At 35.0% G+C, this 14,812-nt stretch overlaps 1 protein-coding gene across 1 annotated transcript in view; it reads right to left on the reverse strand.

Moving 5' to 3' along the window:
• Positions 1 to 81: 81 nt before the first annotated feature.
• Positions 82 to 14,812, reverse strand: part of LOC128219610 (uncharacterized) — a 19,190-nt gene continuing 4,459 nt past the window's right edge. Inside the window, exons 2-8 of the mRNA XM_052927465.1 lie at positions 10,054 to 10,159; positions 9,721 to 9,836; positions 9,176 to 9,208; positions 5,257 to 5,498; positions 4,588 to 4,818; positions 3,875 to 3,961; positions 82 to 3,564 (exon numbers count right to left, since the gene is read on the reverse strand). Coding sequence (XP_052783425.1) covers positions 3,227 to 3,564; positions 3,875 to 3,961; positions 4,588 to 4,818; positions 5,257 to 5,458 — 858 coding nt within the window. The 5' untranslated portion in view covers positions 5,459 to 5,498; positions 9,176 to 9,208; positions 9,721 to 9,836; positions 10,054 to 10,159 and the 3' untranslated portion in view covers positions 82 to 3,226. The remainder of the gene's footprint in view (positions 3,565 to 3,874; positions 3,962 to 4,587; positions 4,819 to 5,256; positions 5,499 to 9,175; positions 9,209 to 9,720; positions 9,837 to 10,053; positions 10,160 to 14,812) is intronic.

Raw genomic sequence — 14,812 nt, forward strand, 5'->3', positions numbered from 1 at the left:
ACGTGTATTAGGCACCCTGTCATCAGGTCGATTTGTTTGCAAATGAAAGGATCAAATATATTTCTTACAAATAAGAAAAACTAGTTGTGTGTCGTATTTAAAGACTGTAATATACATAAATGTTTATATTGGCAATACATTACAAAACAATTACTACATCTAATCCTCATGATTGAATGTAATCACGCTCACCGTGCTCGCTGTACTGAAATACTGCAATGGTGACTTTATATTGGTCATACATGTAGCACGGGTCATAGCCAAACATTTCACACCATGAGAAATTAGTTCAAACTACTGAAACACTCATACCCAACATGATGTATTCAACAACATGTTGTCGGCATTAATATATGCCCACTTAGTCAAACTTTGCGTAGACGGACTTGTACATTACACTTTTAAACTAATCGGCCTTACGCAGGTCGCATAAATATAACAATATTATGAAAAATCACATGACCTCATGACCTAATAAGGCAACGTGTATTAGGTACCCTGTTATTAGGTCGATTTGTATGCAAATAACAGGATAAAAAACATTTACAATTAACAGAAACTAGTCATGTGGCTTATCATTAGACTATACATACACACACACATATATATATACATATTGGCAACACATTACACCACAATGACTACATCCAACTCTCTTGATTGAAAGCAATCTCGCGCTTCGTGCTCATTGTACTGAAACTATTACTAATATGGCAATAATGATCATATCCAAACATTACGAATCATGAGCAATTATTTTAACGTACTCGTAAATACATATAAAACATATCTATATAAAGAAAATGATTTTAATAACACTCATACCCAACATGATGTATTTGACAACATGTTGTCCGCAATAATGTATGCCCACTTAGTCAAACTTTGCGTGGTAGGACTTGTACATTACACTTTTAAACTAATCGGCCTTACGCAGGTCGCATACATATAACAATATTATGAAAGTCAGGAATCTGTCACAAAGTAACGAGAGCATAACCTATCCATCCAACAGCTTGGGGTTAAAATCCGATCTCTTTCCTTATCGTACAAAATGTCACAAATACGAAAACACAGTTTGTAAAACAGTTTGTACAACTTCGTAAAGTTTATAATTGAGCATAATTCTTTATATATTATGTTGAAAGTTTGTAAAACAAACAAAGTTATCTAAATGTTTATAGGAAAAACTACAGAAACAAGCTCAGTAGCCAAAATTTTAACCCTGTCTAATGGCAAAAGGTTAACGCCAAAGACATAGAACACATAAACAAAAAAATCACAAACAAGAAACATGTAACAACAGCACAAAACTCCACTAACATAACAGTGCATATATACTATATAAAACACTAGGTGTGTTTATCAAGGATCATTATGTACCGCCTGAAAACGTTCAGTAAAATGTAAATTTACTTTGGGTTGAAACCCGATTGCGTACACATCCTTACTCTTATCCCAATTATCCAGAATAAAGTTAAACAATTAATGGTAAATATTATCAAATTATGCATTCACTTGAGCAAACTTAATAATAAACACATACTAAATAACGGTAGGGTAAACCCGAAGTACTTCTATGATTAGGGGTCACAACTCTATCTGCAGACGAAGAAATACAATTCAGAGTACAAAAAGCAAAAACATTTAAAATATACGATGCAGTTAATTGTTTGAAACATTGATCATCACACACAGTCTGCCTTAGAAAATTTAGGGAACATACAAAGAAAACATTATTAAAAATAAAAAAGACATGTATTAGCTAAACTTTTCTTTGAAATGATTACCTAAGTAAAATTTAAAAAGAAGGAGACATCACACGCTGGAACATCCCTAGCCAGCAGAAAAAAACGGTTTTAAAGTTTACATGAATATGCAAAATGTCCATATAATCAAAGCACTGAAAGTTTACGGCGCCATAGTCAACCTTGTATTTTGTATGAGGAACTAATCATCAAAAACAAGAAGGCAAGTACTCTTCAAGGTATTGCCGTTATATCCACGTTACATGAACAAACAAACGTATAAAAAAGAACACAGTTATGTATACAAGCAAAGTTATATAGACAATCAAAATTACATAAACAAAAAAGTTTTTGCACAAACAAAGTAATATAGAAACAGGCGCACACGGTATTTAAACTACAGTACAAAGTACCTGGTAAAAAATGTATATCCAACACGGACATTACAGGAAGTACAGTTCGAGCCAGGCGTTGGTAAAATTTTGCCTCTCTTGTCAACCATAGCAAATCGCTGTCTTATGTTGTTCATCAGCAATTGGTGATGGGGGTAGGGTCTTGCCAGTTATTACTTTTGCGCAACGTAGAATTTTATTAAACTTAATTGAGTGTTATTCAGGGACAGATAACACGGCCACCATTGACTATAATTGTTTTGGATTTCTTTAAGCGTTAATCCCCATATATAGTTAATATTGAAATACATTGTAGCTCCATCAGATAATGATACCAAAATAACATGGGGTTATCAACATTTATCATTATGGCTAATAAGACTAATGGTCGAGTGCACAACTCCGAACAGTACACTTATTCCCATTCATTGTTCTAACTCGTTAAAAGATCAGAATGTACCACGCGGGTGAATGACGTAACGGGTCGTATGCACGTCTTTGAGGCAAGTTCAACTATATTGACCAGTGTTTGAAGTATTTTTAATAGAAAAATAGACATCATGCTTTTCATTTGTGAATATTGTGTCTCAAAATAAAAATAAACTCTTGGCCTTATTTGTACATTAGGAAAGGGTTATTATTATAATGTTGTTATATACATTTGCACGAGGTTGACTTTTTGTAGGTCATTACCAATGTTTGCTTGTTCTATTTCAGTTCAAATTAAAAACAGTCATGTGTTTGTACATCACTGGTTAAAACTTAGCAATACATTTTTTAAAATGGCGTATAGTTTAAGAAATACATGTTTTAAAATGGTTTCTAATGTGCATATTCAATACTGATTTTGAGACACACGATTCGCAAATTGAATCGTGATTTACTGTCTATAAATTGAAGAATTTCTACATGATCTGAAATGATTCTGAACCTATCCTTTAATAGAAGTTGACACGGTTACCAAAGATGTTTCATAAAAAGTGTAACTATCTACAACAGGGACTCACACAAAAAAACAAACATTCAAAAGTGTTCGAATTTGAGCCCTCAACTAGTATAGTTAACTGGCTTGTTTTTATTCGCTCTCTAACTAAACACTATGGATTCCGAGGGTGCCGAAGGTGACAGTTGAGGAATGTCAGCAACTATTGCGTTTGAAAGTTGCATTAATTTGTCTTTATTAGGTTTGGTCTCTACCTCACCAGTCTCTTGAATTGGCTTGCTACAGACATCAGCTGGTCTATATGACGAACTGTCTTCTAGTTCCTTTGACAAAGTATCGTCGGGTTCGTTTGACGAAGTATCGCCGAGTTCGTTTGACAGAGTATCGTCGGGTTCGTTTAATGAAGTATAGTCTGGTTCAATTGTGTCTTCCTTATCACCTCTTCCTTCGATGTCCAATGTGATGTGAACGTTTACTGACCCTGAAAGTAAGTTTTTAAATTATCATCAGCATCAGCAGTGGTAGTAGTAGTAGTAGTAGTAGTAGTAGTAGTAGTAGTAGTACTGCTGCTGCTACTACTACTGCTACTACTAGTAGTTGTAGTAGTAGTAGTAGTAGTAGTAGTAGTAGTAGTAGTAGTAGAAGTAGAAGTAGTAGTAGTAGTAGTACCAGTAGTAGAAAAACAAAGAAAACAACAAATGAAATTTCAAAAGCCTCTAATCTATTATATTAAAGTAGTTTTTGCTACATTAATCAATCGTTTTCATTTTAGTACACAAAGCTAGACGTACTTTGGGAAGCCGGGCTGTCATTTCTTTTCGGTATATGTTCTGTGTTCTCAACGTTTTCGTCGTTGTTTTCATTCCGTGAAGTACTATCTGGAAAGCATAAACATAGTTATGGTTACCATCACTATCCAGTAGGTACAACAAAACTTACTTTCAATTAAAATGTAATTTAAACGAAATGTGCATGGGCGAGTGACACTATAGTAGCTTAATTCCCACCAATACCTTAAAGTACACTGCGGTATTAGTTCGTTCCGTAGGCTCTATTATACCTAGAAAATGTTCATTGTTAAATATTGCTTTGACGGGTAATTATTGAAATAAGAATAATTCAGGTATAAGACCAGTTTCTCATATTTAGATAATATCCTATTCAAAGGAACACGACTCATGGCAAAAGAAACCCTAAACGAGAAACATATTACGTTACCTAAGAATAAAAATATATGTGGTAAACTTTTATCACACGATGTGAACAAATACATTAAAATCATTACCCAGTTCAAGAACAATCCTCCGATTTGATTTGCTCTTTAAACTACGGTAAAAAAACCCATATTTTTATAAATAAAACTATATCATATGTAAACCAGGTGTTACAACATTTTTTACAGCTATTTTCAACTAAGGGTACAACCATCCGCACGTCCTTCTAACCCTCTGGCTTTGCTGATCCCCTCTTCCCAATTTGTTTGCGGGATATAACTAACTTGTACCTTTTGGTTGATCGGCTGCATCCTGTGAAACAGGGTGTCTTGTTTCACTCTCCTCTACTTCTTGTATTTCAAGAACTTGTTCTTTTTCCCTTTCAAGAAGTGGTTCTTTGATTTGGGATTCAACATCTGGACATTCTTTTGACGATAGTTTATGAAACTTTGCGCGCACACAGTCCACAATTTGTTTAATAATTAAACACACGCAAACGGCAGACAAAATAACCACTGCATCTAAAACATAAACATAGAGGTTATTGCAATAGAACGCTTTTATGACGTCTTTAAACACATTTATTTAGGTGTGTAAGCAAGTATCTGCCCAGACCGTGCAGTGGTCGAGGAGGATTAATCTTTTTACAATAAACGGGATGTTTGTAATATATCGACCATTTCTGTACTTTTCCTTTACTAATAATTTAAGATACCACATAATACGCGAATAAAACAGTACAAAGGCACAATACTTGAAACAATTGATTATGTAAAAAGGACCAATGGTAATGAAATATGATTAATACATTTGAAATAGTTTACAATTAGTCTTGAAGTATTAATATATTACAATTTGTGAAGTTTGCATATGTATCATCAGCATACCTTTGTTGCTTTACTCAAATAGCTGATTAAATCTGACCAAATGCTTATTTTATAAAGAGGAACACGACTTACATATGAGCGGAAGAGAAGACGCTGTTTCGGAACAGAAAGGAAACGTGTGGTCAGTACCGGTTTCATCCGAAAGCCACGTTCCATTAAAAGAACATTTCCATGATGAACCCCCAACCGTCTGAAATCCAGTATGGCATACAAACTCCGCATGCGTGGTTGCCTGAACACCTTCCATAGGGCATTTTCTTGCTCGATTTGCCATTGTCCATTCCTTAACTTCGGAGGGCAAGGGCACGATACCGCTGAAATACTCTTTACCATTATCACCACCTAGTAACATGTTAGTGGTGTATCTGAGATGTCTTGTATATTTTGTATATGTGCTGTCTTGAAAGCGTTGTATATGTGCTGTCTTGTATATGGTATGTCTGTGTTGTTTTGTGTGTTGTCTTGTATACGGTATGTCTGTGTTGTCTTGTATAAGGTATGTCTGTGTTGTCTTGTATAAGGTATGTCTGTGGTGTCTTGTATATGGTATGTATGTGTTGTCTTGTATATGGTATGTCTGTGTTGTCTTGTATAAGGTATGTCTGTGTTGTCTTGTATAAGGTATGTCTGTGGTGTCTTGTATAAGGTATGTCTGTGTTGTCTTGTATAAGGTATGTCTGTGTTGTCTTGTATAAGGTATGTATGTGTTGTCTTGTATATGGTATGTCTGTGTTGTCTTGTATAAGGTATGTCTGTGTTGTCTTGTATAAGGTATGTCTGTGTTGTCTTGTATAAGGTATGTATGTGTTGTCTTGTATATGGTATGTCTGTGTTGTCTTGTATGAGGTATGTCTGTGTTGTCTTGTAAGAGGTATGTCTGTGTTGTCTTGTATAAGGTATGTCTGTGTTGTCTTGTATATGGTATGTCTGTGTTGTCTTGTATAGGGTGTATCTGTGTTGTCTTGTATAAGGTATGTATGTGTTGTCTTGTATATGGTATGTCTGTGTTGTCTTGTATGAGGTATGTCTGTGTTGTCTTGTATGAGGTATGTCTGTGTTGTCTTGTATAAGGTAAGTATGTGTTGTCTTGTATATGGTATGTCTGTGTTGTCTTGTATAGGGTGAATCTGTGTTGTCTTGTATAAGGTATATCTGTGTTGTCTTGTATATGGTATGTCTGTGTTGTCTTGTATAAGGTATGTCTGTGTTGTCTTGTATAAGGTATGTCTGTGTTGTCTTGTATAAGGTATGTATGTGTTGTCTTGTATATGGTATGTCTGTGTTGTCTTGTATGAGGTATGTCTGTGTTGTCTTGTATGAGGTATGTCTGTGTTGTCTTGTATAAGGTATGTCTGTGTTGTCTTGTATAAGGTATGTCTGTGTTGTCTTGTATAAGGTATGTCTGTGTTGTCTTGTAGATGGTATGTCTGTGGTGTCTTGTATATGGTATGTCTGTGTTGTCTTGTATAAGGTATGTCTGTGTTGTCTTGTATAAGGTATGTCTGTGTTGTCTTGTATAAGGTATGTATGTGTTGTCTTGTATATGGTATGTCTGTGTTGTATTGTATGAGGTATGTCTGTGTTGTCTTGTATGAGGTATGTCTGTGTTGTCTTGTATAAGGTATGTCTGTGTTGTCTTGTATAAGGTATGTCTGTGGTGTCTTGTATAAGGTATGTGTGTTGTCTTGTAGATGGTATGTCTGTGGTGTCTTGTATATGGTATGTCTGTGGTGTCTTGTATAAGGTATGTATGTGTTGTCTTGTATATGGTATGTCTGTGTTGTCTTGTATGAGGTATGTCTGTGTTGTCTTGTATGAGGTATGTCTGTGTTGTCTTGTATAAGGTATGTCTGTGTTGTCTTGTATAAGGTATGTCTGTGGTGTCTTGTATAAGGTATGTGTGTTGTCTTGTAGATGGTATGTCTGTGGTGTCTTGTATATGGTATGTCTGTGTTGTCTTGTATAAGGTATGTCTGTGTTGTCTTGTATAAGGTATTATCTATGTTGTCTTGTAGATGGTATGTCTGTGTTGTCTTGTAGATGGTATGTCTGTGTTGTCTTGTATATGGTATGTCTGTGTTGTCTTGTATATGGTATGTCTGTGTTGTCTTGTAGATGGTATGTCTGTGTTGTCTTGTAGATGGTATGTCTGTGTTGTCTTGTATATGGTATGTCTGTGTTGTCTTGTAGATGGTATGTCTGTGTTGTCTTGTAGATGGTATGTCTGTGTTGTCTTGTATATGGTATGTCTGTGTTGTCTTGTATATGGTATGTCTGTGTTGTCTTGTATAAGGTATGTCTGTGTTGTCTTGTATATGGTATGTCTGTGTTGTCTTGTATATGGTATGTCTGTGTTGTCTTGTATATGGTATGTCTGTGTTGTCTTGTATAAGGTATGTCTGTGTTGTCTTGTATAAGGTATGTCTGTTTTGTCTTGTTTATGTTGTGTCTGTGTTGTCTTGTGTATAGTATGTTTGTGTTGTTTTGTATATGGTATGTCGATTTGTCTTGTATATGGTATGTCTTTAATGTTTTGTATATGGTTCGCCCCTGCTGTCTTGTCTATGATGTATCTGTGCTCTCAGATTTGTAGTGTATATTTATACATAGTGTATCTAAAAGGCGCGTCAAGAGAATACTTGCACCATTTTTTTCTGATTTGCTGGTGATGAAAATGATTTTTTCGGCGGCTTTTAAAGATGCACTTTTACTCCCAAATAAGATTTACCACAATAAATGCAATTTAATTTACCAAAAAGAATGAATGATTATCGAAAACAATAGTTCTTATTAGGTGATACCGAGTTTAAAAAACACGGTATTTCTACCTTTTGAGACGACAGTAGATCGCTGTAAATCTTTTAGCACTCACCACTATTAATATTTTTACATTTCAACTATTAAATACACGGTTACAATCTTGTAATCAGTAATTAATATTCTTCTTAAATGCATTATTTAGTAAGTAGTTAAAGGTTAATCGCTCAAAATTTATGCTTGTTATACATGTGTATGTTTTGATTTTGAATAAGAGTGTCACTTTAATTACCCATTTACTTGTTAACTCATATTTGTTATATTTTAACATTTCCAAAAAATAAACCCTATACTTTCGTTTAAATGTTTCTTTAAAAGTCAAATTACTTATTTATGATATTTTAATTCATTTTTTGCAACGACCACATCCCCATGTGTATGTGGTCCGCGCGTGTCGTATGTTCCATTCCCAAGCACCGGTATTTGAGGGCAGTCTTTTTCTAAAGTTAGGTAGTTTTATCAAAGTTGTTTTGGTTCGTTACTTATACGTATTACCATATTTCAACCCTTATAGGCTAACAAACACCATGCAGCGGTTACTTCCCTTGCTGTACAGTAATCACTACAATCACGCATGTCATTTGACGTTGACCAAAATCACGTGACGTCATACAAATTACATTGCCGTTGCATTAAATATAATGTTTTACTTTTAAATTTTACCAATCCCCACATTATTTAATGAATTTTGATAAAACTATTGCATAAACACGCAAAGGAGATCACTGCGAACGAGATTGATAGGACAATAAGGTAGTATAATATAAAGCCAAATTAAAAGTACACCAGGATCGTTAGTAGTAGGGCAAATTTGGCTGTCTTTACAAAAGTCTGAAAGAGTGTTTAAGTGGGAAAGAGTGGGCTTAGGCTATACATGTAAAATCGCAAGAGGTTTCTGCCTTCAGAGTCACTATTACTCGAAAAAGGTAACAACATGAAATAGAAGCAAGATTGCAACTAAAGTAATATAAAAATGCAAATATGTTAGGTGAGTTGGGCAATGTTGTGTCGACAAGTAATACTATGGAGGAGAACATCGGCCAACACAGTACTACACAATTGAACGGGATAATGCGTTTTATTATGATTGTGTTACCTTTGAAACTTTATGATGTTCATGTAGAATTAGGAGTTCTTACAGCCGGTATTAAATAATATTTATTTTATTACTTACGTACTTTATCCAAAGCCTGCCTCACGAGATAATCTGTAAATTGAAAGGAAACTGTCTGGCTTCTTTTGAATTCTCTTCACTTTATTGTAGCATTAAAAATACATATTATATTTTGTCTCATGTCTATACATTAACATTATATACTGTTATTGAAAGTGGTTATTGTGGTTGCCTTGACAAAGATATATAGCAATATTACATATTAAAATTCTCTCTCTCTCCCCCCTCTCTCTCTCTCTCTCTCTCTCTCCCTCCCTCCCTCCCTCCCTCCCTCCCTCTCTCTCTCTCTCCCTCCCTCCCTCCCTCCCTCCCTCCCTCTCTCTCTCTCTCTCTCTCTCTCTCTCTCTCTCTCTCTCTCTCTCTCTCTCTCTATATATATATATATACATACCCAGTATGGTATAAATCCGTTACTACACTCAACCTAAATTGAGATTATACACAACTCGCGATTCGCGTAGTTGGTGTAGTAACTGTTACATGTTATGAAGTTTAAACAAATATGTTTAGCATGATTTAAATGCAATAAGCACAAGAGCACTGACCAACACAATATCTGGTGCAATTTTGGGGGAAATGCGTCGTCTTGCAGTCCTTATTTACATCTGAGCATGGGCGGCAAAAGGGGAAATTCCTTTGGCAGAACTCTTCCACCACACCCCTGTAAAAGGAATTGGTTCGATGGAAATAAATCCTTCACATACGTAGTCTAGGGTTCATGTAAAAAAATGTTTGTCATTCTTTCGTGAAAATCCAGACAAAAATCAAACTTTTCATTTCTGTCATTTTTACATACTGTACTAGTAGTGTTAAAATTCAATGTTTCATTCTTAAGTAGCCAACAATAATGAAAAGTGAAATTCTTTAAAAAGCCTCACCCATTACAAACAGTGCCATAACACTGATATGGTTCTGTTGCTATGACCAACTCGTTCAATACGGATAGAGACGTAAAAAAAACGAGGACGGACAATACATCCACACCTGGAAATGAAACCATGGTATGCATTTAACTGTATATATATATATATATTTAGCAAATAAAATATTTTGGCCAAGGTAACCGCGACCTTGACCTTTGACTACTGACCTCAAACGCAATAGGACATCCTGACTAATATAACTATGAGCTCCGAGTGAACCAACTATTTTAGGACACCAACAGATATTTATTTCACATTTTATACGGAGGATTTGGAGGTCATTCTCGAAGAAAACAGTCCCCTTATATTAGTAAAAAATTGTGTATTTTCGTGTTCTCTATGCGCAATTTTTTAATCACGGTCGTCATATATCTGAGTTATAATGCAAATATTTTACAAATGCTTGGGCAGACAATTAAATTATATTTTTATTAGGATATGTTATCACTAGCGGATCCGGGGGGGGGGGGGCGGTAAAGGGTTTTGGCATGACCAACCGGCGCACCCCCCTCCCTCCGAAAAAAATAAAAAAATAAATATCGATAAATAAAATTATTTAACAATTATATTTAACGGTAACCCTTTCATCATAAACGGGGTTTGCTTAAAAATTTATTAAATTTAAAACATTTACGAACATTTTTTTTTTAAACGGACAAATTGGTAAGGTGAAATTTGGCGTTTATCAATTTTGGCGCAAGAATACTTATTTACAATTTTATCTTTTGTACATTACTCATCGTTAGACTTTGTATGAAGCCGATTATAAAGTAAACGCATGACTTAACGTAGCTAAAAAATAAGATATTCCAAACTTTAATTACAGTGAAAATGTAACATTTTGAAAAAGAAACGAAACATGCTGTCATCATTTCGTGAAAAAAAACATGTGTATCATTAATACTTTTCACGTTTTGTAATACTGTAAGACAATAAATGGATTTAAGGATCGAATTGAGTGTTTCCGGTGATTATTGAATCACTATCGCCGTCAATAACTCGGTTCATCCGACATTTCTGAGGTGAGGATCGGTATATGTACTGTACAATGAGTTGACAGTTGTTCTGGGCTGCATTTTGAAAAACATCTCCAAAATCATTGCCACTGGAATTTTGGTTCACATAGGAGATGGTCTGAGATTGGGTGGATAAACAGGCGGTAGCTTTACAAGCTGAGCATAGGTTGATTGACCAAGTGATGACTGTGGAGTCATAGTTAGATTGATTTGCCATGTTTGAGGTCTTGTTTGAGAGACTAACTGACATTCCCTTTTGCATGTTATCTGATGCGATATCATAGTTAATCCACGACTGAATATTGTTATGTTCTACTAGCTGCTAAATAAGGGTAAGCGCTACTCAATGGTGAAGAAGTCGCGTGCATGAATTCTTTCGAGCAGTGTGATTGGTCTTGAGTCCAGGTAAGTCAGACTTGTTTTCTTTGTTTTACACCTAAATGTGCTTTCCCCAAGTGATTGCTTCCTAAACCATAATCATTCGTTGCTTTTTCTGTTGTGGTTGATCTCCAAATAGAAGGGAGATTCAGGATTGTACATATCTATTGGGCTCCTTGTATATCTCAATCTGACAGTTTTCTGGATGTACGTGGCCATACGGTTTTGGCCAGAATGTGCGTTGATCAGAATTGCTTTTTTTCCAGGTCTAGTTTTCATATTTCTCTCCGAGTACGCTTGGTACTCTTTCTTCTTCATATCTTCACACCTCCACTCCTACACAGCCTTTAGCTCATCAGCTCCATGTCGTAACATTTAGATTTCTGAGCCCCCTTGTAAGCCAAACATCTTTATGTTTTTAAACGACATTTTTTATATATTAGTTGTTGTGTGATTTGATTCCCAAGACACTTTATGTCTGGAACAGGAGGATGCGGTTGGAAGCATTTGGCCGATTTCCCTTGCCATTTATTTTCAACTTCTTTCGATTTGAGGCAATAATCGCTCTTGGTGTGCTGAATTCTTTGTCTTGCACCAAACTGTAGTTATAGATATTTTCCCTAAGAAAACGGTCAATTCCACTGCGTCAATTTGTCAGGGTCTGCGGTTAATATTCGGAACTATTTGCCTTATAGAAAGATAGAAGGAATGATCCGATATAACTATCGAAATTGGTACTTTCCGTATGTCCTGAACGAACCAGTCAGCCATCTGCACGATATATCTTAAAATACTTGTCAATGTTCAATAATAAAACTAACATATAAATCAGTTGAATTGTTTCTATTAAAGTGTCTTTTGCAATCATCAGATCTATGATTAGGAAATGATCATCATATCTAATATAACGCAAAATAAAGCAATCACCTTTCTTTATTCTGGCTTAACATTGAGTTCTAAATTGATATAAAAAAAAATGCATTTTTGCAGTGTCAATTATTTCACGCATATTTTAAAAAAGGTTATCATCAAATGTAACGCAATCAGGATCCAAGAATATGTATATGTTCTACATTTATTTGACCTGTAAAATTACATTTGTCTTCTTGTTTAAACGCACAAACACACACATAATGGTTGTTGGTATAGGTGTCCCCTTTTATACGTAGTTTTAAATTTTGACTATCTCAACTCACTGGAAATTAAACACGCTTATATTTGTGTTCCAGTTTATAGTAAAAAGTAGAAGGACTATTAAATGAAAAGAACAAATTGTACTTTTAACACAAATATAGAAGAATGTTATGAGTATTGAATTAAAAAGAAGCACCAGAAAGACGAACAAACAATAACGTAAGACGTTGTCACCCGGTAGTCATGGCTTGTGGTCCATACAAAAACATAAACTCTTTGTCAAGCCAACCAATCATTGGCGTTATTTGAGGAAATATTTTACTAGACTACCAGAACTACTATGAACCGTTATGTGCGCCAAAGTGTCAGGCTGAAAAAATTTGTGCTCTTCAAATTTAAATTATTGCGCTTTAACTACTAACTCTAGAATACTGATTTTTGGCATAGTGTTTTATTAATATATTGGAATAAACTCTGTGTGGTTTTAAATTGGATTTATCTATTCTTTGCTGGATTTTATTCTGAAACAACTGGATATATAGTGAGAAGACAAATATATTATAAATATACATGCAAGGAGTTAACACATTCTCAGGATTAAAAGTTGAATATATATCAATGATATAACAATGTGCTTTATTCGATACAATAGAGAACAATTACTGAAACTAGCAACTATACCTAGGGGGCATAATGGACTGGACAATAAGACCATTCAAACTTTAAAGGATTACAAGCTTTTTCAATATAGATCTTCTAGGGGTGGAAAAAAGCAATACACTAGACCATGGGATACCAATCAAGGGATAAACTTAAATAATTTGAAAGCATTGCCACACGTAATAGAAACTATTAAATTGAAAAGACAAAATCAAGGGGTCGAACCTAAAACAGTGAGTTCAGAAACACATAACTCTGATAGAACTTTAACACGAATAAAACTAAATTCACTATCCGTAGTTCAAGGACAGAAAAAACTTACGGTATGTTCAATTAACTGTCGATCGGTCAAAAACAAGACCCTCGCAATCTGTGACTACATACTGTCTAATGACTTTGATCTTGTAGCAATTACAGAAACGTGGCTCGGAACAAAAGTAGATAAAGTCTGTGTTAACGAACTATTGCCAGATGGATATAATATAAAACACGTGCCTCGGATGGGAAAGAAGGGTGGAGGTGTTGCAATTGTTTATAAGTCTGCAATTCAAATTAAAGTACTATCATCTAGTAACGCAAACGAATTCAAACAATTCGAATACATGGACTGTGGCATCAGTGTTCGTGACTTTTCAACACGCTTGTTAGTAGTATATCGTCCACCACCATCAAAAGACAACGGTCTTAGCACAGCCTCGTTTCTTAATGAGGAATGGTCTGCTTTCCTATCCAGATATGTGACAATTAACAAACACATAACAATTCTTGGTGATCTGAATTTTCATCTTGATGACCCAAGTGATCGAGATTCCGTTAAATTTCTCAGTATTCTAGACACATTTGGTTTTATTCAGCATGTTCATGAACCAACTCATGTAGGTGACATACATTAGATGTTGTAATCACAAGAAACAATGAACATTTTATATCAGATCTAAATGTAAGTGATCCCGGTTTCACTACTTCAAAAGAAAAAAATTCACGTGATCATTTTGCAGTGTTAATGACCATCAAAACATCCAAACCTGCACCTATTCGTAAAACAGTCTCATACAGAAAATACCGGAAAATCGACATTGAGTCCTTCAAAAACGACATAAAATCTTCTGAATTGTGTACCTCAGACATAAGCTCACTAAACGTAGATGAAGCTGTGGACAAATATAACTCTGTACTGAAGTCACTTATTGACAAACATGCTCCTTTGCGAACAAGAAATATAGTGTTAAGACCAACCTGTGCATGGTACACGGATCAGTTACATGAGGAAAAACATACCAAACATAAGCTTGAAAGAAAATGGCGAGAGTCAAAACTAACAATCGACCATGAAATCTACAGAAATCAATGTGAAATAGTTAACAAGTTATTGAAACAGGCTCGAGAGACATATTATATAAATGAACTTCAATCACGTGATCAAAAGAACCTATTCCAAGTCGCAAACCATCTTCTTGGAAACAAAAAGGAAGTTGTGCTACCATCTCACATATCGCCCAAAGAACTAGCTCAAGAGTTTAGTGACT

This window comes from Mya arenaria, chromosome 15 (genome assembly GCF_026914265.1).
Source record: "Mya arenaria isolate MELC-2E11 chromosome 15, ASM2691426v1".
In the NCBI taxonomy this organism is placed as follows: Eukaryota; Metazoa; Mollusca; class Bivalvia; order Myida; family Myidae; genus Mya; species Mya arenaria.